Source organism: Thunnus thynnus, chromosome 24 (assembly GCF_963924715.1).
Source record: "Thunnus thynnus chromosome 24, fThuThy2.1, whole genome shotgun sequence".
Taxonomy (NCBI): Eukaryota; Metazoa; Chordata; class Actinopteri; order Scombriformes; family Scombridae; genus Thunnus; species Thunnus thynnus.
In genome coordinates this window covers 18,382,102-18,409,789 of record NC_089540.1, presented here as the reverse complement: position 1 = coordinate 18,409,789, position 27,688 = coordinate 18,382,102, and the positions used below count along the sequence as shown (strand labels likewise).

At 37.8% G+C, this 27,688-nt stretch overlaps 1 protein-coding gene across 2 annotated transcripts; it reads left to right on the top strand.

Annotated features, from left to right (window-relative positions):
- Positions 1 to 110: 110 nt before the first annotated feature.
- bin1b (bridging integrator 1b) lies at positions 111 to 27,688 on the top strand. Of its 2 annotated transcripts, XM_067582689.1 has the most exons (17): positions 111 to 555; positions 12,566 to 12,646; positions 13,494 to 13,548; positions 14,666 to 14,760; positions 16,064 to 16,159; positions 17,747 to 17,854; positions 19,367 to 19,452; positions 19,885 to 19,960; positions 20,068 to 20,123; positions 20,230 to 20,274; positions 20,714 to 20,756; positions 21,069 to 21,206; positions 24,015 to 24,035; positions 24,309 to 24,569; positions 24,825 to 24,878; positions 25,023 to 25,124; positions 26,140 to 27,688. In XM_067582689.1, the coding sequence occupies exons 1-17, from the start codon at positions 475 to 477 to the stop codon at positions 26,239 to 26,241; spliced, it is 1,500 nt and encodes a 499-aa protein (XP_067438790.1). In that variant the 5' UTR covers positions 111 to 474; the 3' UTR covers positions 26,242 to 27,688. The 2 variants fall into 2 exon arrangements, with proteins under 2 accessions (XP_067438790.1, XP_067438789.1); XM_067582688.1 differs by lacking the exons at positions 21,069 to 21,206; positions 24,015 to 24,035; positions 24,309 to 24,569.

Genomic DNA, 27,688 nt, shown 5'->3' with positions numbered 1-27,688 from the left:
AGTTGTCGGCTAATAATAACAACAGGGACGCTTCTGCTGCGCCTTTAAGAGCATGAGAAGGAAACCTAATATCTCTCCATATCCAGCTCAAGGCTCCATCAATTAAGAGTGAGAGCCGAGAACCGGACGATATCCGCATCTGCGCGTCTGCTCTTCGTCCAAACTCCACCTGCTTTTTGTTGTTTGTTTTTTTTGTTTTGTTACGCATAAACCGGATTAAATTACGCATTGCACCTTTAAGAAGTTGTCACCGGGATTAGAGTTACGCGCAGCGAGCCAAGTCGCCCTCCGGAGTGGGTTTTACGCACCGGAGGCTCTCTCTCCTTCACCTTCCTCTCCCCCCCCCTCCACCACCACCCCTCCTCCTCCTCCTCCTCCTCCTCCTCCTCTCTCTCGACGACATTTCTCCCCTCCGTCCTCTCCTCTTCGTCGCTGGTCCTGACACCGCCGGGGAGCCCTGCACACCGCGCAGACATGGCCGAGATAGGGAAAGGGGTCACCGCCGGGAAACTGGCCATCAACGTCCAGAAGAGGCTCACCAGAGCGCAGGAGAAGGTACGGAGCGAAGTTTTCATTCAGCTTGATCAGCTCGCATGGCAGCGGGACACCGTGTCCTCCTCTGTCACTGTGAAACCCAATCCCTTAACTTTTCACCTAGACATGACACTAGAACACATGAAGACGTTTTAATGGCTTTTATTCATAGTTTTAAGGAGTAAAAATCCCCTTAAAATGTAGATTAACATTTACCTGAACTCCAAATGTGAGGTCTGTAACATTTAACATCCCTTAAATAAAATCCCCTTTAGAAACGTTAAATTGATCATTAAGGGATATTGAATACATGTGTAACCAAGAAGAAAGTCTCACTAATTAATTGCTCTTTTTAATGGACTTTTATGCACAATTTAAAATCTCCTTAAAATTAACCAACCAGCACAAACTTCTACCCTCAAAGATTCATTTTTGCCCCTTAAATTCTACTTTTTCAGCTTTAAATGAATTAATTGACCTCTCTCAGGACACTTTAATCTAAACTGAGGCGTTCAGGGGTAAATTAAAGATGAATTAATTGTATTTTAAGGGATTCTTGTATCATAGTTTGATATCAGACTCAGTGTGAAGCTGAAGTGTCCTTGAGCAAGACGCCGAACCTGCAACCAGCTGCCGGTTTGTGTCTGAGTGTTTCCACTGGAGGGCGACAAGTAGAGCCTCCATATCATATGTTTTACTGCTTCTTAATACTTCTGTAGCATCTAAAGTCAGAGAACAAGTCCTCAAATCCATCTAAAAATACTCAGTTTCAAGTATTATTATCAAAAGTGAAAGTACTGTTTGATTTGGCTGCTGGGTGAAAACCGCGTTGCCATTTTTGTCTTCAGATCATTTTCGGAAGCAAAGGAAAGAAGGTGAAGTAGCTCCTCTGTGTTTTCTACTGAATGTATTAACTTCTAAAATACTGCAAGAAAAAAGTCCTGAAATCCATTGAAATAGTCAAAAGTCCTGTTTTTTTTAAAGTTTCAAAGCGTATCCACCGCTAAAGTATACATATTGAAGAAGAGTCGAGTTTAATTTGGCTGCTGTGTGAAAACCATGTCTCCATTTTTGGGTGATTTTTTTATGATTTCTGGTCAGTCTGGGAAGCAAAGGAAAGTAAAGTTTTAACTATTAACTACAATACTGCAAGAAAACGTCCTCAAATCCATCAAAATATTCAATTTCATGTCAAAATCCTGCTTTCAACTTTCAAACTTTTACTTAGATTATTGTTAAATTATACCAGCAGGTGTCCAAAGTAAATATATGTGAAATCCTCATACAGTTGAGACTATTTTTATGCTTTCAAAACAGTCGGAGAAGCAGAGGAAGGAAAGCAAGAAATAAAGGAGAAAGAACAGGAGAAAACGCTGCAGATAATGTGTGAAATACAGCTTGTTATTGAGCTGAAATGAGGTTTTTTCTCTGATTACAACCGTCTTTATGCCACTTTAAAAGAAGACTCTTTATTTGCAAACTAACCTGTGAGTTTAAGAGTGTAAATGTAGGACAGCATGCAGTATTTGAGTATGAAAGGAGCCCTAAAAATGACCAAATGCAACCTGATCGAGCGTGTGCGTCCAGCTCTCTGCGACTGAGTTATTATTGTCTGTCCTAATCACTCTTGTTGCTTAAGCCTGCCGAGGTTTTACCCTCTAATCACCTCACGCTGTCAGTCAGTCGTCTGCTGAGTCTCTGGCAGTTAAATTATATATTTATTGTTTTTAGTTCGCTTGTCTTTGTGCTGTGTGGTCAGAAAGACACGTGGCTGTTTATGGAGCCTTGACAGGCAGCAGGGATCAAACTGGTAACTCTAACCCTCCTCTTCCTCGACACTCCTCAGATGAATATCAGCTCCTGGTGGCAGCTGCACATATTCAACTGCTTCATTTCAAAACAACTACAGTGTATTAGACGTTCAGACTCACCAGCGGGCGTCTTTTTCCTCCAGAATCTCCTTCTTTTCAAGTCATTTTATACTTTTATTTAGTTGTTATAGAGGCTTTAATCGATATTTTTCACAATAACGATGCATGAAATGACAATGTGTAGTGTGTTGGAGTGTTTTTAAGGTAAAAAAACAGCTAAATTTAGTCCAGAATTAGATAAAAAATTGCATTTTCCACCAGAATTACATAATACTTAATTATGTAGGGAGATACAATTAACAGAAAATGTGATTTAATATGTAAATAGACAAATAAAATGTTAAAATTGTGATTTTTCTTAAATATTCTTAAAGTTATAAAGAGTTTGGTTGGTGACTGGACTTCGGCTCTTTCATGAATGTTAATCTTGAGGAAATCCATCTGTATAGATTGTGGAGAAGTTTGATTTTAACACAGAAAATAATTAACACCCATTAAAAGCAGCATTTTGATTTTTCTTCTTTGTTTACTATCTAAGACTTCAGGAAGCTTCACCGACTGTTGTTTAGCCAGAAATAGTTCCAGCACGTAACTCACAAATTGTTGTTTTAGATTAAACAAAGACGAAGGTGACAAGACGAGACAAGAAGGTGTTAATCAGTGATTTTTAGAGGTGTTAGTAGGTGTATTTTTAAACTGTGGACAGAGCTAGGCTAGCTGTTTCCCCCTGCTTCCAGTCTTTATGCTAAGCTAGCTAAGCTAAGCTAAGCTAAGCTAACCACGTGCTGTCTCCGTCTTCTTCTTTCACTCTGACTATTCCTTAAAGATAATGTTGAGTTTTTAGGATTGTAGTGATGAGTTACAGATAAATATAACTTTATAAACTGTGAATGTTGTCATTGAGTCTCAGATTATGTTAATTTTATTTTTGTTGGTGTGTCGTCCTGCTGCTGAATGGATTTTGAACAGCAGCTGTTGAATGAACGTTCCTAATGTCTTAACATGAGCAGCAAAAATATGCATCCTGCGTTCACATGATAGTTAATAATGTGGGAAAATGACACCGACATGAGGAGTGAAGCAGGTTTTCAGGAGGAATTCTGGGAATTTCTGACTCAGTTTTTCAGATGTGGTGAATCAGAGAGTTTGATCCGTTCGGTGCTGCCGACAACGAAGGAAAGAAAATAGTAACCAGGCAGGAAAAAAGACTGTATGTAAGTCAGAGAAGAGTTACTTGGTTCTGGAAAAAAGAGGTCAGAGGTATTTTAAAGAGTCATTCTGGATATTTGGGAGGTTTATAAAGACATAAAGAGAAGTTTACATCCTGCAGTTATACATGCAGAGCTTTTTAAGGCTCAGTATAACAATATTTGGCTAAATTTGACAATTTTTAGGCAAAAAACCAGCAAATTTTAGTCTAACATTAAATGAAAATGAAATAGATTTTGTATTTTACACAAGAATTACATAAAACTTGGCAAGGTATCATAATGTAGGGAGATTTTAGACAATTTAGGACACCGTCATCATGTTTTTGGAAATATTTCTGGAAATTTGTGGGATTTATGACATAAAGAAGAGGTTGAGCTATTTAAGGCTGATTTTTTAAATTCATTTAAATAAAAATGAAGAGATTTAGTATTTTGCTGGCAACATACCATAATGTGGGGAGATAAGAGCAACAGAAAATATAATTTAAGAGTTAAATAGATCAATAACATTTTCAAAATGTGATTTTTTTTCTTAGATACTCCAACGTTTTTAAGAGTTTGGTTGGTTACTGGAGCGAGTTATTTGGACTTCAGTATTTCTACATTTCTGGCTTCAGCCTTGAAATTCTTGAAATGAATGTTTTTCTGCTCTTTCATGGACGTTTATCTTGAGGAAAACGCAGCTGCAGAATATAGAAACTTGTGATTTTAACACAGATAGCCAGTCTGACAAACTTGCAGCGATACTGAGCCTCTCAGCCGGAGCGCTCGGAGTAAAGAGGAAGGTCAGAGTATCATCTTCCTCCTAGTGACGGCCCGGCGGAGGTGGAGGAGGGGAGCTTCAGTCGGCTTCAGCTGTCTGTCTGCTGGCTCGCCGCCCTCCAACCCTCCAACCCTCCAAACCTGCATCTCATCCGACTCACAGTCACTTTTTTAGCGTCTTTCCTGTAAGCAGGAAGACTTTGGAAGATGATGTCATCAATCTGCACTGAGCGTGCTCCTGTTTACTAACCTGTGAGCTTCATGACTCTCCTAAAATATCATGACGTATCAGTATTAAGACTTTATTCTACTTATTTTATGACTTTTTATGTGAAAAATGATTATTTATCTACTAATATTATTCCTTTCCACCAAATTCTGGCTTTTTCTGCTGTTATTTCTTTATAGTGTGAACATTTTCACTACAAAGTCTGGTCAACTTTTAGGAGTGAGAGCTCTGAACCTGAGACAAACATGTGACATCTCAGGTAGCAGTGATGTCACGTGTGACATGTGTGCAGAAATTTAAAAAAAGTTAAAGTAAGCTACAGAAAATGACCAAAAACAACCAGCAGTGATGTTAAAATCACCTGTAAAGACTACTGGTAGGTTTGTACTGTTAACAGGTTGACAGTCTGTTGTGTGCTGTGATCCAAACTCATGACTTTACAGGATACAGTACTCACATGCCTGTATATGTGTTGGTGGCTGTAATCATACCTGCTGCTCAGACTGGCTGTAAAAAGATCTCGGAGGTTAAAATCCACAGTTCTTGTTCTGTTTTAACCTCTAAAGTTTAAACAAAGCTAATATGAGACTTTAAAGACTCGTATTAGCTTCAGCTGTATTTTAGACGTCATTTTGTCGTCCATCTATTACAGCTGTGCTGTGCTTAAATCCAGAGTATGTTCAAAACAAACTAGTTGAGACTGTCCTCCCATGAAAACTACCCCAAAACAACATGTGCTCCTGGTTGCAGTAGTAATTATGACGAGAGTAAAGGAGGAAATCTGGTGACGTTATTACAGAGCGACAGATTCCACGTAGGGAAGGTCGGGTTGTTTGGTTCCTGTTTTCCACCACAATTCAAGATCGCAACCGTCCCCTAACTCTAAGAAAATATTCATTTTAACCCCAAAACTATGATCCTAAACTTACATCACATCTCATGAAGACACAGACGGATGATGTCGTCAGATCAGAAATAACTTCTACGTGTCGTTCTGGTGTTCGTTGTTTAATTTGGACGACTTGTTAGTTAAGTCAGAAGTTTTACAAACAGCTGCAGCTTTGTTCACGTGAAAAGTGACAGAACAGTCCGAATTCTGACGTCAGAAAAGTGCAGGAGGAAGAGGAGCGAACACCAAACAAGTATTTGACACCTTAGGAAGCATCTTTTTGTTGTCATTGAATGCTTTGAGTCACAACCTGATGATGAAGTTCAGAGTCAGAACATGCAGACGTCTTTAATTTCACTTTGAGTAATAATTTGATTCAGAGCAGCCTCGTCCGGTTGCCGCCGTGGTTGTCATAGTGATGTAATGTCACCCGCTTGTGAATCAGTCAGTTGTATCGGAGAGCATGCTGGGAACATTCCTCCCATTGGAATCCGGATGAGTGAGGCGATAGAGGAGGAGGAGGAGGAGGAGGAGGAGGAGGAGGAGGAGGAAGGGGAGGGTGGATGCCCTTTAGAAAGCAGTTGGAGACCCGGTGTGGTGCTGGGAGTCAAAGAGGCAGGACCCCATGACACTTACCTCTCCCTTCCCAGCACCCAAAGGTCTCACCCTCCTCCTCCTCAACTCCACAAAAAACCCCACCTGACCCCCCCCTTCACCTCACCTCCTGCCTTAAGTTACACTTTTACCCAAAATGTTTCCCCAAACTGCTCCTATCCTATTATTATACACTTTTAGAGAAGTTCAGTAAATATTCTCATATATGTTTTGTATTTTTGAGCTAATATGACCTCTAACTGAATCATCTTCAAAGTTGGATAGCAGAGGAAGTGCAGATCAGGTTATATAGATGTACATATCAGGATATCAACAGATTAACTAATAATGAAAGTAATCATTAGCTATCTTACTAATACTGCAGTTTCTGGGTATTATTGTCTAATACCAACATCAAAATATCACTAATATAGTACAAGATTAAAGGCAGTTCAGAGTTTGGATCGAGGAAGAAATGAAAAATCCTCCTACAGTAAAAGTACATAAGTATTATGAGCTTGATGTAGTTAAAGTATTGCAGTAAAAGTACATAAGTATTATGAGCTTAATGTAGTTAAAGTATTGCAGTAAAAGTACATAAGTATTATGAGCTTGATGTAGTTAAAGTATTGCAGTAAAAGTACATAAGTATTATGAGCTTGATGTAGTTAAAGTATTGCAGTAAAAGTACATAAGTATTATGAGCTTGATGTAGTTAAAGTATTGCAGTAAAAGTACATAAGTATTATGAGCTTGATGTAGTTAAAGTATTGCAGTAAAAGTACATAAGTATTATGAGCTTGATGTAGTTAAAGTATTGCAGTAAAAGTACATAAGTATTATGAGCTTGATGTAGTTAAAGTATTGCAGTAAAAGTACATAAGTATTATGAGCTTGATGTAGTTAAAGTATTGCAGTAAAAGTACATAAGTATTATGAGCTTGATGTAGTTAAAGTATTGCAGTAAAAGTACATAAGTATTATGAGCTTAATGTAGTTAAAGTATTGCAGTAAAAGTACATAAGTATTATGAGCTTGATGTAGTTAAAGTATTGCAGTAAAAGTACATAAGTATTATGAGCTTGATGTAGTTAAAGTATTGCAGTAAAAGTACATAAGTATTATGAGCTTGATGTAGTTAAAGTATTGCAGTAAAAGTACATAAGTATTATGAGCTTGATGTAGTTAAAGTGTTGCAGTAAAAGTAGTGGTTTGGTCCCTCTGACTGATATATTATTATATATGACATCATTAGATTATTAATAGTGAAGCATCAGTGTTAGAGCAGCATGTTACTGTTGTAGCTGCTGGAGGTGGAGCTAGTTTACACTACTTTATATACAGTTAGCTAGTTTAGTCCAGTGGTTCCCAACCTAGGGGTCGGGCCCCTCCAAAGGGTCAGCAGATAAATCTGAGGGGTCGAGAGATGATTAATGGGAGAGGAAAGAAGAAAAAACAAAGTTCTGATACACAAATCTGTTTTCAGTTTTTGGACTTTTCCTCTAATCTTTGATTTTTGCTGAAATATTGGATCATTTGAACATTTATTGAAATGAAAGCATGTGAGAAGTTTAGAGGGAAAAATCACTATTTGGTGGAGCTGTTAACAACTCATAGACATGTGAAATGTGACCCCGACTACACACTGCTTTTTGTAAGACATCAAAAGCCAAAAAGGTTGGAAACCACTGGTTTCATCTTTAACAATGTGTTGTATTTTAAAAGCTTGTTATATTATCCATTGTGTCAAATCTTCATCTGAAAAGTAACTAAAGCTGTCAAATAAATGTAGTGGAGTAGAAAGTACAATATTTCCCTCTGAAATGTAGAAAGTAGCATCACATGGAAACATCAAAACTTATAGAATAAAAAGCACAAAAAGCTTATTAATTATCCAAATACATGAAAATACAAATACATTCTTATTCACAATATTCTGTTATAGCTCAACACAGTCTTTAAAAAAAATCTGTTTTAAAAGCTCAAATATGACTATTTTTACAACTCTTAAACATTAGTATTGTAATTTGGATCCAAACTTATTAAACCTTGAAGCTCCACTGTCACACCTGTCCCTCCCTCCCTCCCAGGACTCCCAGCATGCCTCACTGCTGTGGGTGGGGCTCACGTATGAGTGTGTGTGTGTGTGTGTGTGTGTGTGTAGGGAGGGTGTATCTATCTATAGCCCCCTCCTGGGCCTCTTCCTCATCGCTCTTAATACCCCACAAACTGTGTGTGTGTGTGTGTGTGTGTGTGTGTGTGTGTGTGTGTGTGTGTGTGTGTGTGTGTGTGTGTGTGTGCTGGGTGTATTTTTGGGAGGTTGAAATTGCACACCAGTGGGTGACAGGCGGCTCTGAACACACACACACACACACACACACACACTCGAACATGTTCCTGTATACCTCACTTTACAGAATAAGTAATATTTAGCATGATCTCACTTGATATTTCCAGGCTTTACGAGGGTCACCTGAATGCACCGTGAAACATTTGACTTGCATACAATGAATGCAGAGGATGCACCAGCTGCGACGTCCAAAAATAGCTCCAGATTTTAATAGATACAACTGATCAAATTATCAGCGAAGGTATTCAGTTTGCAACCTGAACTCAATCAATAATAATAATGACATTTATTATGTCTGTCTGTCTGTTGACTATATTTCACTTAAGTCGTTAAATAAGCTGCACTAAGTTAATGTATTTTTGAGGAGTTTTGCAGTACATGTGCACAAAAATGCAAAAGTCTGACCTCATACATGATGTTTAAACTGTCAGCTTTGTGACTTTTTGCACAAATGTCATGTAAACTTTAAATAAAACAGTCAGTATTTGTCTAAATCTGCCTTCAATAATGTGAAAAAGCCTTTAAAATGTTGACGTCTTTCCTTTTGAGGTCACCTGAAACAGACATTAACAAGACTAAACACTTTTTTCCAAATCCATACTGCAAACCAACTCTATACAGTACATAATAAATACAGTATATATCACACTATCATGTTTTTGGAACAAATGAAGCCGACTACTCATCTCAAACTAAACTGAAACAACTCGTCTTATGCTGATTTTCTTCCTGCTGTTTCTAGCAGACTGAACACTACGAGGCGAATAAAGCTGCCGTCTACTTTTGCAGTTTCTCCCTTGTTTGTTTCTGTTGCATTGTGGGACAAACACATCCACAGCTCACTCAAAACTCGACCGAATCTGGTTTGATATCTGTCAGGTTTGAGTGAATACACATGGTACGTTTTAGAGACCTGCCGATGGCTTCTGTATGAAATGTCAATTACAAGATCTGGACAGTTTTTACACTCGTGAGTTAAGTGTTAAAATTGTCCAGACCTGCAAAAACTTGACAGATGCCAGATTTTGTGAAAATACAGATGTTATTGTGTCAAATGCTCAGCAGCAAATATTTTATTCCTCTTTTATTGAAAGTATTTTCATCTGGATCCAACAAGAACCGACTACAAGTTGTTGTTAACAGCCCGGAAATTATTGACAAAACACAAAGATCCCTCAAAAAAAAAAGCACATAAGATGATGAACAACCGACTGCTTTAACGTAACACCATCAGGAATATGTTTCAGGCAAACTAATGCAGGAAAGTTTGGTTTTATTTACACCAATAAATGTTCACTTTACCTTGATAAATAACTGATAAATGAACCTTCACAAGTGCCTCTGTGGTGCTGTTGGATATTGTTGGCGACTACCATTAATCCTCATGTATTTTAACTCTTTCTAACATCGTCATATTTGTATTTTTAGATTCTCTTTGTGTGTATTTGCTCAAATTGCAGCTTTTGTTATGGTATTTTGAATCGAGTGAGGAACATGAACCGAATCTCACGGCTATAAGTTCAATAATTGTTGAGATATTTGACAGAATAAATGAAGACTTTGACCTCACAGTGGCACTAAAGGAAAAGTCAGAGGATCGTCACAGTCAGTAGGATTCATCCTCCGGGCAGCATGAACGTCTGCACTAAATTTCATGGTGATCCATCAAGTAGTTGTTGAGATATTTCAGTCTGATGACACTCTGGCAGCGAGCAGGTGTGTGTGTGTGTGTGGCAGCAGTGGGGAAGTCCCCGCCGTGGTGTTGCTGCTGGTTTGTGTATCTGTCACAGGATTAGGGCGGCAGGTGGTGGCGATGGCGGCTCGTCCATGTGCTCGCAGTCAGTCATCTGATCAGATTAGCCACTGACCTTGTCTGACTAACAACAAAATCTCAATTTCTTTCTCTTTCTCTTTATCCCTCCGTCACTTGGCGAGTCCACGCCGCTCGTTTTAACTTCAGTGAAGTAAACACATGTCATAATTAATAAAGATTAAATATCATGTGGAACTGAACTTTAAATTGATGCCAAAACAATTTAAAATATTCAGATCTGACAACTGAAGTACAGAATAAATCTGCTCAATACAGGCAGACTAGTGTAATCCTCAAAAATAGAAATACAGCAGCAATAAAATAAAAAATAATTATATGTGATTAAAAAAAAAAATCCACTATTAAAGTACAATTTAATTTTAGAAAATATAAAGGAAATTAAAATAAATAACATGGAAATAAAAAATATAGAAAGTAAAACCTTCAAAAAAGAAAAATGTATGAAAATAATAAAACTTAATTAATAATAAACTACTAATAAAGAAAATAACTATAAAATAAGTTTTAAAATATGTAAATTAAAATACATATTTTCAAAAGATTTTAATTATTTATTTCAATTTCTTGATTGTATTGAATTGTATTGTAATTTATGTCGGTGAAGCACTTTGTTAAATTGTTTTTGAAAAGTGCTATTTGAATAAAGTATTTTATTATTATTATTTTTATTTTTAAAAATCTAAAAAACTAAAAAACACAAATTTAAATAAAAAAAGTTAAAATGATAAAATTGCGGTAAAAGAAAACTGCAAATTTTGAAAAAGTGAATTGTTTTGTCATTATTTTAAAATATAATTCCAAAATATGAAAACCTTGAATTTCTAGTTTGTTATTTTTTGGGGACTAAAACATTTTCCATCATCTGTGAAAATATGAATCACATCACAATGAAAAACATGAACATTAAGCTAAAAACAGGTAAACAACTCAGGTGATTTTACGTCCTCTCAGTTGAACCCAGACTGGGATTGATCACACCTTCATCCTCTGGTCTGGACCAATCAATCACTGGACCAAACCAATAACAAAAACAACAAATCAATGACGTTCAGGTGGAACATTAATCTATATCAGCTGATAGTCAAACTGCAGCAGGTGGTAAAAATGCTGCTTTTTAGTGTCAGCTGGTTTCATTCATCAACAAATATCCATGTGAAATATTATTATTATCATCAGTCGCCTCATGTTTGTTTACTCATCACACAGATCTTTATGGATTTCCATCAAACTCTGTTGAGCTGTTGTTCAGTGATAAACGATAAATCTTCACAGTCGTGTTGCTGCAGTAGAAAGTTTCTTTATTTATCTCTTTATCTGATTCAACCTGAGCTGAAACTCGCTCTCAGTTAACTGGATTTCAGTGACAACGTTGTATCTCCAGTTTGATTTTCATGCTTTCCAATATGTTGAAGGACGACCTGCTCCTCCGTGAACTTTTCCTGTTTTTGCATCAGATTAGATGCACAAAAAAAAACCCAACAAGAAAATGCATCCAGTTAAAGTCAGGATCATTTTCATGTCATGAGGTTTTCACTGACAAACATTTTGTTAATCCTGGATTTCTCTTGTCATACTGAGGCTTTGATTATTGACCTCTATCACAGTGAAACAAGAATCCCTTAAAATACCATCAATTACTTCTTAATTTACCCTGAAAATTTTTCTACTCATTTTTCACCTTAATTGGTAAATTATGGCCAATTAAGGTATACATTCAAGGTGGTTTTTGGTCCATTTTAAGTTTTTTTCTTCCCTTAAATACTCTTTAAACAATGCAAGTAATCTATAAAAAATATCTTAATTTATTTCATTCCATTAATTGTCCCCTTACAATCCAATTAAAAATAGCTTGATTTTATCATGATTAATGGGTAAATTCATAAAAATTACTTATTTCAATCTATAAATGTATCCATTTATTGCTCCCTTAAAATCCTGTAAAAAAAAACCTTTTTATCATTTTAAAATTAAGGGATTTAGTTTCATATCTGAAGATCTCACACACACACACACACACACACACAGCTGGTGTTAACCGCAGACGTCGGGGAGACACACGGCTTTGACAGGCTGAAAATAGACAGATACATGCCTCCAGTTATAGATCTGAACAAAGCTCCATGAATGACAGGAGAACAGAGATAAAACTTATCTTCTTATGGCTTCCAACGGGATTTCCTCAAAAGTCGGATTGTTCTTTTCACTTTCAGGTGTGTGACGTAATAAAAATGTTCAACTGAAGCTTTTGTGGAGTGAAATCTCACATTCACGGTTACTTTTCTCCTCTGCAGGTTTTGCAGAAACTCGGCAAAGCAGACGAGACCAGAGATGTTGTGTTTGAGGAGATGGTGGCCAACTTCAACAAGCAGATGGTCAGTCGTTCTCATCTTCATCACACAGTTTTAATCTTGATTTGTGTCTTTAATTCCATTTAATTCTTCTTGAAGCAAGTCAAGAAATCAGTGAAAAGATTGAAGACATTCAGCTTTTTTTAATGCAGCTGGTTCACACATAACTGAACGATTGTTTCTCTGTAATATGTTAAAATATTTTAACTATAATCTCCGCCAGACGTTTGGTTGTGTGTGTATCTGTCTGCAGCTAATCTCAAACACTACTGGACTCATCAGTGTTATATTTTCTGTGCACATTTATGACTTTACGCTCAAAGACGTTTCATGGTTGCGGTGATTTACCATTTTTGAAAAACCAATTTGATAACACCATTCCTGGCCATTTTATGATATGTATTACGACATAGAAAAGGCATTTCCAGCAACTTGCTAGGCTAAAAACAAGACTTATCTACTGTTGCAGCCTTTTTTGACCTGTCATGGCTCAAAAACTGACATCCAAAGAAAAGTTTGGTGTCATCTTGAACCGGAGCATCTGCAGATTAATTGCATACCAGATATGTTACGATCCACTAAAGTTAAGCACAATACAAGATGAATAAACCATCTTGACTGTACACATCTCTTCTAGTTAAAGTATATTTTGGGGTTTTATTAGAGAGAGCTGACAGGAAATGAGGCAACAAGTCAAATATTTCCAATTTTTCTCACTTTTCGGACATTTTTCAAGGCTTACTTCTAGTTTTCAATACTCTATCTTCTCCTCCATTGTTATTATTTTTATTCATTATCCCTCCTGGTGATTTAGTCTTTTATTCTCCCTCTCAAACGCTCATCTTCCTCACTGGATGCTTTGATCTTTCAGGGTGAAGGCACCAAACTGCAGAAAGACCTGAAAGCCTACCTGGCAGCAGTGAAAAGTAAGCGAGCACGGTGTGTTTAATGTACTGTTCAGTTCTGATATATTGATTCGATTCATGGCAATAATGGGATGCAGGAGTCACCACTAGATGGCAGCACTGGCAGCACTTTCAGCCTGGGTGTAGTTACTCCTTTTTATTTTTATATCTTATACATCTTTATTCTCTGCTGTAGACCTCCGTTATTGTCCAAAAACTCTTAAAAACTCGCTACACTGGGTTTCACAAGATCACAACATCACACCAGAATCCATTTTATCAGGCTTCAAGTTATGAGGATTCTCGCGTGACCTCGTGATCTGGTGAAACTCAGCTGCCTCACAAGGTAAGACGGTGATAGACGGATGGTTCATCCAATCACCTGCCAAGTATTTTTTGGAAGTTCCTGCCCCCTTTTCCAAAACAGTTTCCAAGGACGACTCCTCAGATGGTTCTGTGGGTGACATGTTCCTTCCCACATGCTGCCAGAAATACTCACTGGAGCACCAAATGTGGATTAATCCGCCTCCAAAAATAGTCCCCAACAAATGCTCTATTTCCTCATGTTTCAGTAACGTTTCCTAAAAACTGGCCAGCAGTCTTAGGAAAGACATACTAACACAGTTTTGGTCTTTTCATGAAGTTTGTTGACACAAGAAAAATACCATTACCCTTTAAATCTAACACAAAGTGACAGCTCAGTTAGTTCAGTGTAGTTTAGACCTTAATTGTCACACAAGAGGAACATAAAGATGCAAAAACATTAAACATGAACATAATAAAAGCACAATACGACAACTGAAGACGAGCAAGCAACAAGGAGAATGAAGACAAGACAAATGAAATGTTGTTATTTGCTGCTTTGACAATGTTTCCCAGTTGATTCCAAACCAACAAATCATTAAGAAGGTAAGAACTAACTCTGTGATAAGATACAAGAACCTTCATTGTCCCTGAAGGGTCATTAGTCTTGGATCATCCATGAGAGCATACAGATCTAAAAGACTCACTAAATAAATAAATGAAATACATATATGTACACAAAGAGATATTACATGTGTCCACTACAGATAGATCTGTAAGATAACACCATCAGCAGAAAATACAGAGAGAGAAACATTGTGTGTTTGTGTTTCAGCGATGCACGACGCGTCGCGGCGGCTGCAGGACTGTCTGGCTGACATGTACGAACCCGAATGGTTTGGCAAAGAGGAGATAGACGCCTTGGCGGAGGTGAGTGTGAACACCGAACAGCATATTCATATGTAAGGCTGACGGTTAAACAAGTCTTCATCTTAACTTCTTTACGTTACTGTGTCTCCGCTTTCACCTCAGCTATTCTCAGCTTGAAATGAGTGAGAATCCATTCACATAATATATATAAATTATACTAGATATACTATATACTTAGATACTCTCATGTCCCATTTTCAAACTTCAGTCTAGAAAAATAAAGAATAACGTTCATATTATTGTTATAAAAGCTTTTTTCTAATGAAATAATAAACATTTTCTTCCACAAATGAATCAGCTAAACAAATAATGTTAAATAAATGAATAAAATGGACTAAAATGCATCATCTACATCAGGGACTCTCACTCATTCTCTCATTCTTGAGTGTCTTTTCCTTCTTTTTCTAACTGCTAACACACTTTCTTTTTCTTAACTGCATGCTTCTCTCCTTCCACCCTGAAGGAGTTGATAGAGAAGGAGATGGACATTAACTTGGAGGTAAATGCAGAAAGCATCCAGTGTTTCCCACAGTACTAAACTAACCATCTGTACAACATTTCATGGCAAAACATCCGAGAGGTTTCAATATATTTCTGAGAAAAAGAGCCACGATTGCAGTTTTATAAATCAGAAGCTCCAAAATGTTCCCTGGTTTTGAAGCTACATGTGCAGAGAAAGTCTCAAATATCTGTTTCCTGTCTCTAAATATTTTTCCGGAGCATTTTGAATCCCTAAAACAGCACAAAGGAATGTAAAACATGCATTTGAATTCATATATAAAGTGCTCACTGACTCTGTTTTTGGTCAGAGCCATGCAGCTGTCGTCTTTAGGTGGAAAGACGGAGCAAACAAACAAACAAAGGAGTTATTTCGGTGGTTATTGCTTATATTTTTGGCTGCATGTGGGAAACACTGGTTCAGCTCTGCAGTAGAGGAAGCAGACATGTTCGGTTTGGTTTTAGATCAGACTTTATTATAGATGAGACATCAGATCACTTTCACACTGCTGGACTGCAGATGTTTTAAAGCAAGCATCAAGCATCAGTTCATTTATTAGTGAAAATACACAAAAAACAGCCCTTCTTTTTTTAACTTGGTGCTTAAAACTCATTTTAACCTGCAAAAAAGGCAGAAATTGCATAAAAAAACAACAGAAAACAGTCTGCAGCAGTTCTGGACTGATGTAGAAGCAGCATCGCAGTGTGAAAATAGAAAGAGATGCCTGATTTTAGTGAGAAGAAGAATATTATTTTGTAAAATGTGTTGTTTGTTTGTTTGTTTGTGTGTGTGTGTGTGTTGCAGGACACAGACACTCTGTGGTTAGATTACCACCAGAACCTCACGGACAAATCTTTGACCTGCATGGACACGTACCTGGCTCAGTTTCCTGAGATTAAGGTGTGTACGTCTCTGTTCTCTGTGTCTGTGTGTGAAAATCCAGCAGCAGGCAGCTCTGTGCCTGTTTAGTCAATAGTTTTATCTTTTTTATTAGTATGTATGTATTTAATGTTGGAGAAAAGTTTTTTTTTTAGCAGTTTTTATTGTGCTTTCAATGATTGGAACGTGGAAAACACAACTCTCTACATGAGAGGACATACAAAATATAACAATTAAAATCATAAATTTATAATAAACAGTATATATGTCATACAATAAAAATATACAATATACAGAGAGACTTTAAGCTGCACCAACAGAGAAAAAGAAAACAATGATGAATTTAAGAAAAAGGTAAATAATGATAATAAATAAAATAAAAAATGAGTAAAATATTGTCCTGCTTGTCCTCACAAGAAAAACAATAGTACAGGTCTAAAATTCAGGCTGACAAAAACAACATTTTACGCCATCTAGTGGCCGTTGTAATTATGACCACAGGGAAGTGATGCTGTTCAGGTGACTTCCTCACCTGGCTAGATAGTTAGCAGTTAGCATGATGGCAAAAAGGCAAAAATTAGTCTTTGCTGCAGGAGACCAAACAGCTCAGGTGTCCAAACTGTGATCCCTCCCTAAACCTGAACCAGACCTGAATCACAGCGTTGTCCCACATAGCAGAATTGCTGTGGCCCAGATCCGACACGCGTACTGCATGGAATGATGGCACTTGTGTGGTCCACTTCCTGTTTGCCATTTTAGGAGCACGTTAAAAAAAAATCAAAAAACAAACAAACAAAAAAAACCCTAAAATAAACAGATTATTGTGCAGCTTAGTTTAAAGCCTTTTGGCTGATGGTAGTGTCGCTGTGGTAAGGACTTAGCCTCGAGATGTACCAGTGCTGACTGTGTTGTATCTTGGCCAAAACTGGCCCAGATATGTTATAAGATGACTGGGCCACATTGGCTACATCATATGTGGGCCACTTCAGGCTCACATCCAGATTAGCAGGTACTAATTGTGCCGCATCTTTAACTAAAGCAGCCCAATACCAATATTTGGGGCATATTCACCATTTCAAATGTGGGTTCACACTCTGACAGCCAGTGGTGACTGTGCAGTATCCTTGTCAAAACTTGGCCCAGGTATGTTTTAAGATAACCGGGCCACATTGGCTACATCAAATGTGAGTCACTTTTGGTTTACACCCACATTAACTATTGTTGACTGTGCCAGATCTTGGCCAAAGGTGGCCTACATTTGTTTTGGGATATTTGGTTTATATTTGCTATTTTACATGTGGGCCAGAGGAAGTCCAGTAGTGCCGCATCATTGCCTGAAGTTGCCCACATCCGGATGCTATCTGGGAGTAATTTCCTAAAACAGCTGGTCTCTGTGCAGTAATTTAAAAAAAAGAAAAACAAAAAGGAGGAAATAGTGCATTTGTTGGTGACTATTTTCAGCGGCGGATGAATCCACGTTTGGTGCTGTAGTGAGTATTTCCAGCAGCGGATTTAGTCAAAATGTTCATGGTGATGAATGGTGAGACTGATTGACGTGTTTTTACATTATAAATTAATGCTGCTCTAATTAACTGACCTCTCCAACAGGCTCGTATAGCGAAGCGCGAGCGGAAGATGGTGGACTTTGACAGCGCCAGGCATCACTTCGCCTCCTTACAGAAAGGCAAGAAGAAGGACGAGGCCAAGATCGCCAAGGTAACCATCTCTGTGTGTGTGTGTGTGTGTGTGTGTGTGTGTGTGTGTGTGTGTGTGAGTGAATGCTCAAGACAGCAAGTAAGTGCGGTGTGTAAATATGTTTTGTGCTTATACTGAAGTTTTTTAATGTTTTTAAAAGGAGTTTTTGACTTAAGGTGGTATTATTCACTCTCTAGTAGCGATTATTGATGCATGGACGATTCAAACCACCTTAAGTCAAACAATGCAATTTACTGCATCACTACAATTTGTTTAATTAATCCTTAATGAAGTAAAACTGGCTGTTAAAAGTGTGTTTTCTCTCACTTACTAAATACTAATGAACATGTTTGCGTTTGTTTTGAACTGTTTTTATTTGCTTTCCGTCTTCTCCACCTCCTTTTGTCTCTCTTCTTCTTCTTCTTCTTCTTCTTCTCTCTCTCTCTTGCATGGTGTGTGTGGTTAGCCGACAGCCCTGTTGGAGAAGGCGGCTCCCAGCTGGGCTCAGGGTTTGATATCAGCCCACCAGGTGGCTCAGACTAACCTCTCCTACAACCAGGTGAAACTCTGGTTCATCACTGACTCACCTCCTCACCCCAAACCTGTAAACCTGGTCCTCCACAGGCTCTCCACACAGGATCAGAGGCAGATGTGCACCAGGCCACAGAAAATATGGAAAACCAAACATTAGAAATCAACTTATCTATAAGATCTGTCTTATATATGTATTGTCTGTCCAACATGCAGATGTTGGAACTCCATCTCCAAAACAAAGAAGAAGAAAAAAAAGGGTCTACTTTTATGATGTTTGCTCTGGTTTGATGCTCTGATTGGGCTCTTTAGTCTTCAGTCTGTCAACACTGCGGATCTGTTATCTCATTGGCTGAAAGCTGCGATGCTTCATGCTGCTGCTGATCGTGTGTAGAGAGCTTAACTATAATTTGATCCCCATTCAAAAACTATTGTTTACATTCCTGTTGTGTCATTAGAAACCCTCACATTTGACAGAAACACCCTTAGTTTGATTTGCATCATTTATGCAGACTTCATTTCCTGTAGTTATTAAACCCTGTATGTGTTCGTCTGCATGTACGTGTGATCATGAAAAACCAAACTTAAAGCTTCCCTCCACTCAGAAATGTTGCTCTCCTCTCTGTGCAGAGTTTGTTTCACATTCATCTGCTTCTCTGAGCTCATTAAAAATCTAAGTTATGAGCAGGATTTGTGACATCACAACTAGTTTGGAGCCAATCGTGGTCCAGTATTGGACTTACACATTTACATGTTCATAGATTCTGGGTTTTTAATGAGTTAGAAGGAGGAGGCGTCATTTTAAGAATCACTAACGAGGTTTTAATTGATTTTTCTTTGGAAAAACCACATTGGACACAAAATTATTATTCAAACATTTCTTAAAACATGTCTGGAGGGAATCTTTAAGTATTTTGTGTTGCAGACACACAAAGATATATAAAGATATATAAATATTCATTGTGTGTGTGTGTGTGTGTGTGTGTGTGTGTGTGTGTGCAGGCGGAGGAGGAGCTGGGCCGAGCTCAGAAGATTTTCGAGGAGATGAACGTGGAGTTACAAGACGAGCTTCCATCACTGTGGGACAGGTCAGACACTTTTCTATACTAATTACCTGAGTAATTTTAGGTGCAATTTGGTTGAAATTATGAGGAAAAAAACAGGAAAAGTGTTATGTTGGTTTGGTAAGTGCTGATTTACAGATTTTTAAATGTATTTATAACATAGTTCACAGCTGCTCTGTGTCTGTAACGCCTCGAAGATATACAAGAAACTTTCAAAGCTTTACTTTCTATCATTAATTCGTCATTTTAGGTGTTTTTTTCTCAAAAACAGGAAGTGGAAGACGTTAATGATGATTCATGATATACAGAAGTGTTCAGTGTAGTGTAGGTATATGAAGATATGTATATTTTTATATATGTATGTGTGTATAATTGTACAGAATGTATATAAAACCTATGTCCATGTTTCTATTAATTAACATCATGTATTATCATGTATTATTATCCTTATTGCAGTCGTGTTGGCGTCTATGTTAACACATTCCAGGGCATGGCAGGTCATCAGGAGAAGTTCCACAGAGAAATGAGCAAGGTGAGTCATTGTACATGTGTGATTGATTAAACCAGTAGAACTGACAGATTGATTAGTCGATATATTGATCAGCCAGTAATATTGATCTGCTGCTCGTGTCTCTTCAGCTCAGCCAAAACCTGAACGACATCATGACCAAACTGGAAGAGCAGCGGCAGCTGAAGTAAGTGAAACCCAACAGAGTTTTCATTGACACATTGTAGATTTTAAAGACTTAAGTGCAGAACAAATGAGTGAACAAATGTCCCTCACACCGCCCCCTACTGCAGAAAAGATGGTACTGCAGCAGCCAAGACAGGAGATGCTGCGAAGAGGTAAAAACCTGCAGCACGCCGGCCGAGTGTGCACGATCGTCATGCTTCCTTTTTATCTAAAGAGCATGATTTTTGTTTTGTGAATTAATCTGCAGGCATTTAACAGAAAGCAAAAACAGTTTTCTGTATTCTGGTTTTTCTAGCTGTTGTGTTGGAGTGACACTGCCTGTTTCATGTTTTTGTTGTTTGAGGTTTTAATACTTGAAAACAACATTTTTTTAGATGCATGTTTAGCTCTGAATCCTCCAGAAGCTTATTGTCGCCCTCGTGTGGCCACAACTGAGAACTGATCCTCTTTTCCTCACTCTCTTTTATTACTTACACTCATTCTTTGTGTCTCATCTCTTTATTTGTCCCTCTCTGTCTCTCTTTCTCCCTGCCTGTTTTCCTGCTCTTAATCACTCTTCATTTATGTCTTCTTCTGTCTGTTTCTTCTCAGCGAGGAAGCCAACCACAGCGAGGCGGCCAGCTCACCAGCAAAGGTAAAAAAAAAAAATGTCCATGTGAATGTATAAACAAAGTCAAATCTTGGTGATGAAGTTACAACATGAGAATGAAAACTTGAGCTTTGTTGCGTAGATACAAAGCACCCAAATAAAGATACAAGAAGAAGAAGAAGAAACTGATGATGGATTGAAGGCTTCACTACACTTCAAACGAAGCTGAATAACAATGAAAAACTGCACCATCCGTCCTGTTGTGTGTACTAACACGTCTCTGTCTCCCTCACTGCTTCTGCATGCGTGCACGTGTGTTGTTTTTTTTTTTTTGTTTAACCCCTGCTGGCGGTGCAGAGGCCCGGGCCTCCTCCCAGCCGGCCTCCGCCCAGACTGACGCCGTCCCCAGACCAGAGGCAGCAGCCTGCCGACGTGTATGCGGACGAGGCCTCAGCAGCTGACGATAACACAGAATCCGCTGCCACAACACCGCAGGTCAGACTGACTGTACTACAACCACATAATAAAGCTTTAATAAAGATTTAAAAAGATACGTCTGCATGAGAGATGAGATCTTCTGCAGAGGGACAAAAATACAAGAAAACCAAGAGGAATTTCTGTTTAGTAACATCTCTAAACAACTACAGGCTGGTTTGAATAGGAAAAGTCAACTCGATTAATATATTTGCAGAGCTGATCTTACCAGTCAATGTTGGCTAGTATGTTTGTTTTATTTCCTTTTATTCAGCTGTATGTAACGAGGAAAGTCTCGCTGTGACTAGCAGAGAGTTACAGACAAACAAGACAGAACACGTTACAAATAGATTAATGTAGAATTATATAAGTCAAGAATGATATAAACCATCACACCCTAAAAACAACAACCTTGAAGACAACCTGAGAGCAAGTGTGAGATGCTAGCTACTGTAAGTTTCCATCTAAATTCAGTGCAAATTGTATCTGAATTTCCAGTAAATTGTTGCTGGTAAGATGCTTTTCCAGTTTTTTTTAGACAGAAGTGAATTTTAGAGGTGAGTCGAAGAGGTGAAAGAACACAAATTTGATGAAAAGAAGAGCAAAAAACATCTGTAAATATACAAAAACACTTCAGCAGACAAATGTGAGCAAGGTGACAGCTTGCTTAGCGCTCAATCCTCCGAACCTGTTGGTCTTTGTTAACTTTATTCAGCCAGAACAAACTGTCGGTTACATCCACTGAAGTTTAAATGAACCGCTGAGTTTATTTTTGCTTGCAGAGTAGCTCACGCAGAGAAATGTTTGCAGATCTAAAAGCTCCAGTTTGCTGAACGTGACGCTTCACATCTACAGTGTTCCTCTTAACCTAAGTGTGTCTATGTGTGTGTGTGTGTGTGTGAGGCAGTGTGAGCCCTGGTCAGGGGTGAGCCTGCTGGATTGGGATCTGGAGGTATTACAGCCCGTCACATTTCCAGCTCCCGAGGTGGGTGCGCTCGCTTTGTTGAGGTCAAAGGTCGGCGGAGTTCTGTCAGAGCTGAAGGGTTGAAGACTGTGTTTACACTGAGTTTAAAGAGCTGTTAATTATGCTTCAGTTCACTCTGAACCTCACAAAACCAAAGAGGGTTGAAAGTTTTTAAACAAAAACTCTTGCAGGAACAAAAGATACTGATCTCCGTATTTTAGGCTCAAAGTTTCAGGTTTGTATTTAAATTTAAGAGAGTGTGCAAAACATATGAGAAGGGACTGAACTTTATATCTTCAGAAAGCTTTTATCCTGCAGCAGCTCCCACCTTCACTTTATTCTGCATCGTCACAGGAAGTAGAACTACAGCAAAGTAAAATGTGTTAAAAGCCAAATATGATTTTAGAACAACAGGATGCATCATTTTGTTGTGTTTGCCATCTTTTTGGATAATTCCACTTCTATTTTTTTATTTATTCTGAGGTTTAAACTGGAGTTCATCATCTTAAACTCTGTATGAACTTTTGGTTATTAATGACAAAATGAATTGTACCAAATCGATAGTGTTATATTACTTTGAGATATTATTGTGGGAATGTTGTCCAAGTTTTTCTAGCTGTTCATTGTGAAACTGTTTATGTATGTTACGATCACATTTTAGACTCTGTGTAAACACAGTCGCTGCTGTCCGGAGCTGAGGAAATATATTACTCTGTGTGTGTGTGTGTGTGTGTGTGTCTACTTTTTGTATATTCTAATTTAAACACATCCCTTGCATGGCTTTGTACACGCATGCTCATTCAACCTCACTTTGCATGTTTCTTGATACTAATAGGTTGATCAGACTGATAGATGATGGTGATTGATAAGGTATATAACCAAAAAGACCCTAATAGAGGAGCAACCGTCTGTCTTTACAGCTTTAAAATGCATTTATCTGGTGCTGCGGTGTGTTTTTGGTGTCTTTCTTCGGGAATCTTTGGCTGAATTTAGCTTTTGTGGTGATTGACTTTTGGATTTTTTTCAACCATGCACTATTTTATCATCGTGCACATATACAGTGTGTCACAGTGTTATAAAACAGTGCAACTAGCAGATAATTGGTGGTAAAACACTTCTCAGCTTTCATTTTGGTACTTTAACGCCTCAGTGTTGGTTTCAGTCATTATATCTGTGTAATTAAATTATGTGTGGATTTGTTCTGAATGCTTTGACACTATGTCACATTTGTTTTGAAATATATTCATATTAATTAAAGTTCAACTTAACTGCAGATTTTCTGCAGCTAAAGGCCGTACTAGTTAAGGTTTTTATGTCAATTTGTACTTTATTAGACTAAATCACAAAACAGGGAAGTGCAAGAGCATCCTATCAATACTAATTTTGAAAAAAACAGATAAAATGAAAGTAAAATCTCACTCACACATTACTATCTCTGCAAAAACTGTTTTTTAAGCAGCAGCGAGTGAGCACACATTTCACACAAAGCTAAAGGATAAATGTCTCTCTCATTGATTTGGTATTCAAGAGTTAAAGCTTTAAATTTTACTGCCCTCATACTTAAAAATGTTTAAAAAATCTAGAATACAAACAAGTATAGAAATAAATACTGTATGTGTAAATCTCAAGTCTGATGTCAAACAGTTGTGCAGATTTGTGAAGTCCAGATGTTTCTTAAACTTGACAAAATATGGTAGAAAGTATGTAATTAATCTATAGATAACTTGATGAATGATATTGACTGTAACACACAGTGAATTCATGTGTGCTTCGTGAATATTTGATGTGAGGATAAAGTCTTTGACAAAGTCTTTTTGCATATTTTCACTTTACTGGATTTCTTGTCTCTTACTGCCCTCCGGAAGGCGCCATCATGGGACTCATGGGTAAGAATGGGTTTATCTGTTTTACAGCCTTAAAGGAGAAAACGCCTCTTAAATTTTATTTTTTGTGGTTATTTCATTTTATGGACTGCATCTTTTTTTTATCAAAACTCCTTCCTTTGGCTTTGATACCCAACACAACCCCGGGTCGTGACCATTATTACAACCCAACTGCTCTTCTGGCTTTCACCAATACATCCTCCTCCCATCCGTCCACTTACCCTTCCTCCCGCCTCCAAACCCACCACGCTGCTCCACAACCCCCTAACCTTGTAGCGAGAGCAGACCGCTGCAGAGCAGGAACCCCAGCCTGATGAAGACCAGTACCCAGAAGAGGCTCAGGGTGGCTGGGATTACCAGGAAAGCAACTCCCAGAGCTACACTCAGCCCAGCTGGGACGATGCAGAGACGGCTCAGGGTCAGGAGAGCTGGAGCGATGACGCCGTCTGTGCCGCTCAGTCATACACCGAGCCCAACTGGGACGATGACGGCACCCAAGTGGGACAGGGTGGCTGGAGCGATGATGGAGAGGCCCAGGTAGAGTCGGGTGGAGAGGGAGGAAGGCCGGACCTCAGTGGGGTCATGAATAGAGCTCAGGGTAAACCCTGGGATTCAAGGATCTCTCAAATTTGGGTGAAAGTCACAAAAATCCCACTTCCTTTCCGATCTTTTCGTTCTTTTTTCTTTTTAATGCTTCAGACTTTCATTATACATCTTGCCAGCTACGTTGACCGTATTATTGGACTTTCTTAATAATACACCTGGACTTTTTCTGCTTATTTCTTGGCACAGAGTGCGGTGACCAATGGCTCCGATGGCGAACTCCCTCCAGGATTCATCTACAAGGTGAGACTCGGAGCAGTCATTATATAAATACACTGGTTTTTAATAATGATATGCACTTTCTTGTTTTACAGAACTCATATACAGGTTCCATATTCAATTAAAACTTTTATTTTGTCTATATTCTACTTTAATAATTCTACTTAGGTAAAAGCAATACATGATTATGCTTCCACTGATGGTGATGAGCTGGAGCTGAAGATGGGAGATATTTTGCTGGTTGTGGCCTTTGATAACCCAGATGAACAGGTCAGTTACAAACACTTTGGTTCACTGTCAGTCAAACTTGTGTATATTTGTATTTACATTTAGGTGGAATTATTGTTTAAAGATCTATGTGTTTGACTTATCTCAAATGAAAAATATCCACTCCTCTATATCTTCTGTATGTGTTTGTAACTTTTATTCAGTTCCACAAACATTAGGTGGTTGTTTTTAATTGTTTTGATCTTGAAATTAATCCTCATCCTAATGCTGCTCTCCCTGTAGATCCATCTGTTTAAGAGAATTAGCTAAATGCCTGAAATGCACATGTACAAAATTGAATCAGTAAAACAGAAGTACATAAAAACTATGTATAACATCCTAACTTAACTGTTAGCAACCAAGCTAGCTAGCTTGGTTGCTAACAAGTTCACACATTTCATTCAAGAACTTTCAAGAGAACTGAACTTGACGCAGAAATTGGCTTAGATTACTTAGCTCCCATGAAGATGGTGTCAATTCAAATTTAACTACTAAAACTGCAACAATCTGTCCATTAATTGATGTTGTTGATTGACAGAAAATTAATCACCCACTATTTTGATAATCGATTCTGTGTCAAAACCAGAAAAATAAATGTGTTCTGGTTTCTTTAGTCCTCTGTGACAGTAAACTGAATATCTCAGGGTTGTAGACAAAACAAGATACTTGAGGATGTCATCTTTGGGTTTGGGAAACAGTGATCAACATTTTTCACTGTTTTCTGACATTTTATACACAAAATAACAGATTAACAGATAATGAAAATAATTGTTAGCTGCAGTCCTACTACATTCATTCATGTGTTACTAGATACTAAGGCCCAATGGGACACTAGCTTTAAAGGCAAAATTAGGCAACTGCCTTTGAGTTCATTAATGAATTTAATGAAAGGCAGACAAAAAGTGTTTTCAGTGTTATTTAAATTTAAAACTTAACTGACTTAATAGTTAATTGTTTATCATGAAATTGTCAAGATTTTTGCAAAGAAACTATAAGTTTGTATTCTGCCTCTCTACAGGATGATGGCTGGCTCATGGGTGTGAAGGAGTCTCACTGGATGCAGCATAAAGATATTTCAGTCAAAGGTGTTTTCCCCGAGAACTTTACCCAGAAGGTTTGAGGTTAATGCTGCATAAAGATTCTTCCCCCTTCCTCTGCCCCAACTCCCCAGATATCCTATTTGGGAAAGATATGGTTGAATGATTGCTAAATGTCTATCTACACACCAAAATGTAATACAACATGATCAGAAATGAGCACTGAAATACAAAGACAGCTATGGCTATGATACCAAATGATTTGTTTGTGCAGTTGAAAACAGTGCCAGTTATGTTCAATGATCTCAATAACAAATTTACATTAAACAAATTAAACAACTGTTAAGTTAAAAGAGAGAATTTGGTTTTCCCCCGACTCATAACCTTGTGCTAAATGATGCACAATCTAAAATGTTTGAGATGTTAGATTATACACCCAAAATTACTTAACTTACCAATTTGTTTTGATTTGTTATTACTCAATTATTTACATTTTTGCTGAACTCAAACGAAACACAAAGCAGTGTGTTAGTATTTGAAAATGAGAAGTAAGTCATGGATGTACTGTATGAATGTCAAAATATTTTATGTTGTGTATTGTCATCGGTTTTTGAAAAAAATAATGTTTTGAGAACTTTTCACAGTTCCTTGCATGAAACATAATTGTATCGTCATTTACTTTGTAACACAACAAACACTGTGACACCAGGTTTGGATAAACATGGGATCGCTTATGAAATGTGGCTGTGATTGTCTGAAAAATGCAGGTGTCCTAGACTAGAGCCCTGAGGAACACCGCAAATATAAAACAGTATGTTTGCAGGGCTTTGCCTTGCATTATCAAAATCTTTTACAGTGGGATTTTAGGATTGTCAAAGGGAACAGTAGTTTTTCATTTATTTTATTGGCCATTTTGAGGACAGAACTTTGATGTGTGGCTTAAGTTTTCTAATGCACATACGGTTTTATTTTGATTTTTGAGTCATCTTTTCATTGACGGATGACATACAAAACCTTATCATCAAACTCAGCTGCTGATTTTTTTCCTTCATCTTCTTTAGTTACCACTATTTATGACCACTGATTTAGATGCTATACTCTTGAGACAGGAGATGTATGTTATTTGACTCTTTCTAAACATTTTTAATTTGGATTTGAGTCTGGATCTCTGTGCTCTTTTTTGACTGGACCTTCTTTTCCTGTATTAAGTATAACACTGGATCAGATCTGGAGATACAATTTATTTTATTTTTTCACTAAAAAAACAAGGTTAGACTGCATGCTGTGAGTCCATTGCGACAACGTAATCAGCTATATGAGAGGCTGAGGCAAAAACATAAAATTTAAACCTTTGTCTGGTTTAAAATGATGAGCCTGTCCTCCAGAATAGTTAAGGTCTAAACAAATACCCTGCAGACAACAAAGTGAAACTGAAAATATTTTAAATTATGAACAATGAAGCAGTCCGTGTGGTAACTAATGCACCATCTGTTGGTTCAAATCAGTGTCATTAAAGATGAATGAAACATG

Excerpts from the sequence above, each read along its gene's own strand:
- bin1b (XM_067582689.1), top strand. The coding sequence starts at position 475 with ATGGCCGAGATAGGGAAAGGGGTCACCGCCGGGAAACTGGCCATCAAC. Across the intron at positions 12,647-13,493 it reads CCAACTTCAACAAGCAGATG|GGTGAAGGCACCAAACTGCA; the intron begins GTCAGTCGTTCT and ends TTGATCTTTCAG. Across the intron at positions 25,125-26,139 it reads TTGATAACCCAGATGAACAG|GATGATGGCTGGCTCATGGG; the intron begins GTCAGTTACAAA and ends GCCTCTCTACAG.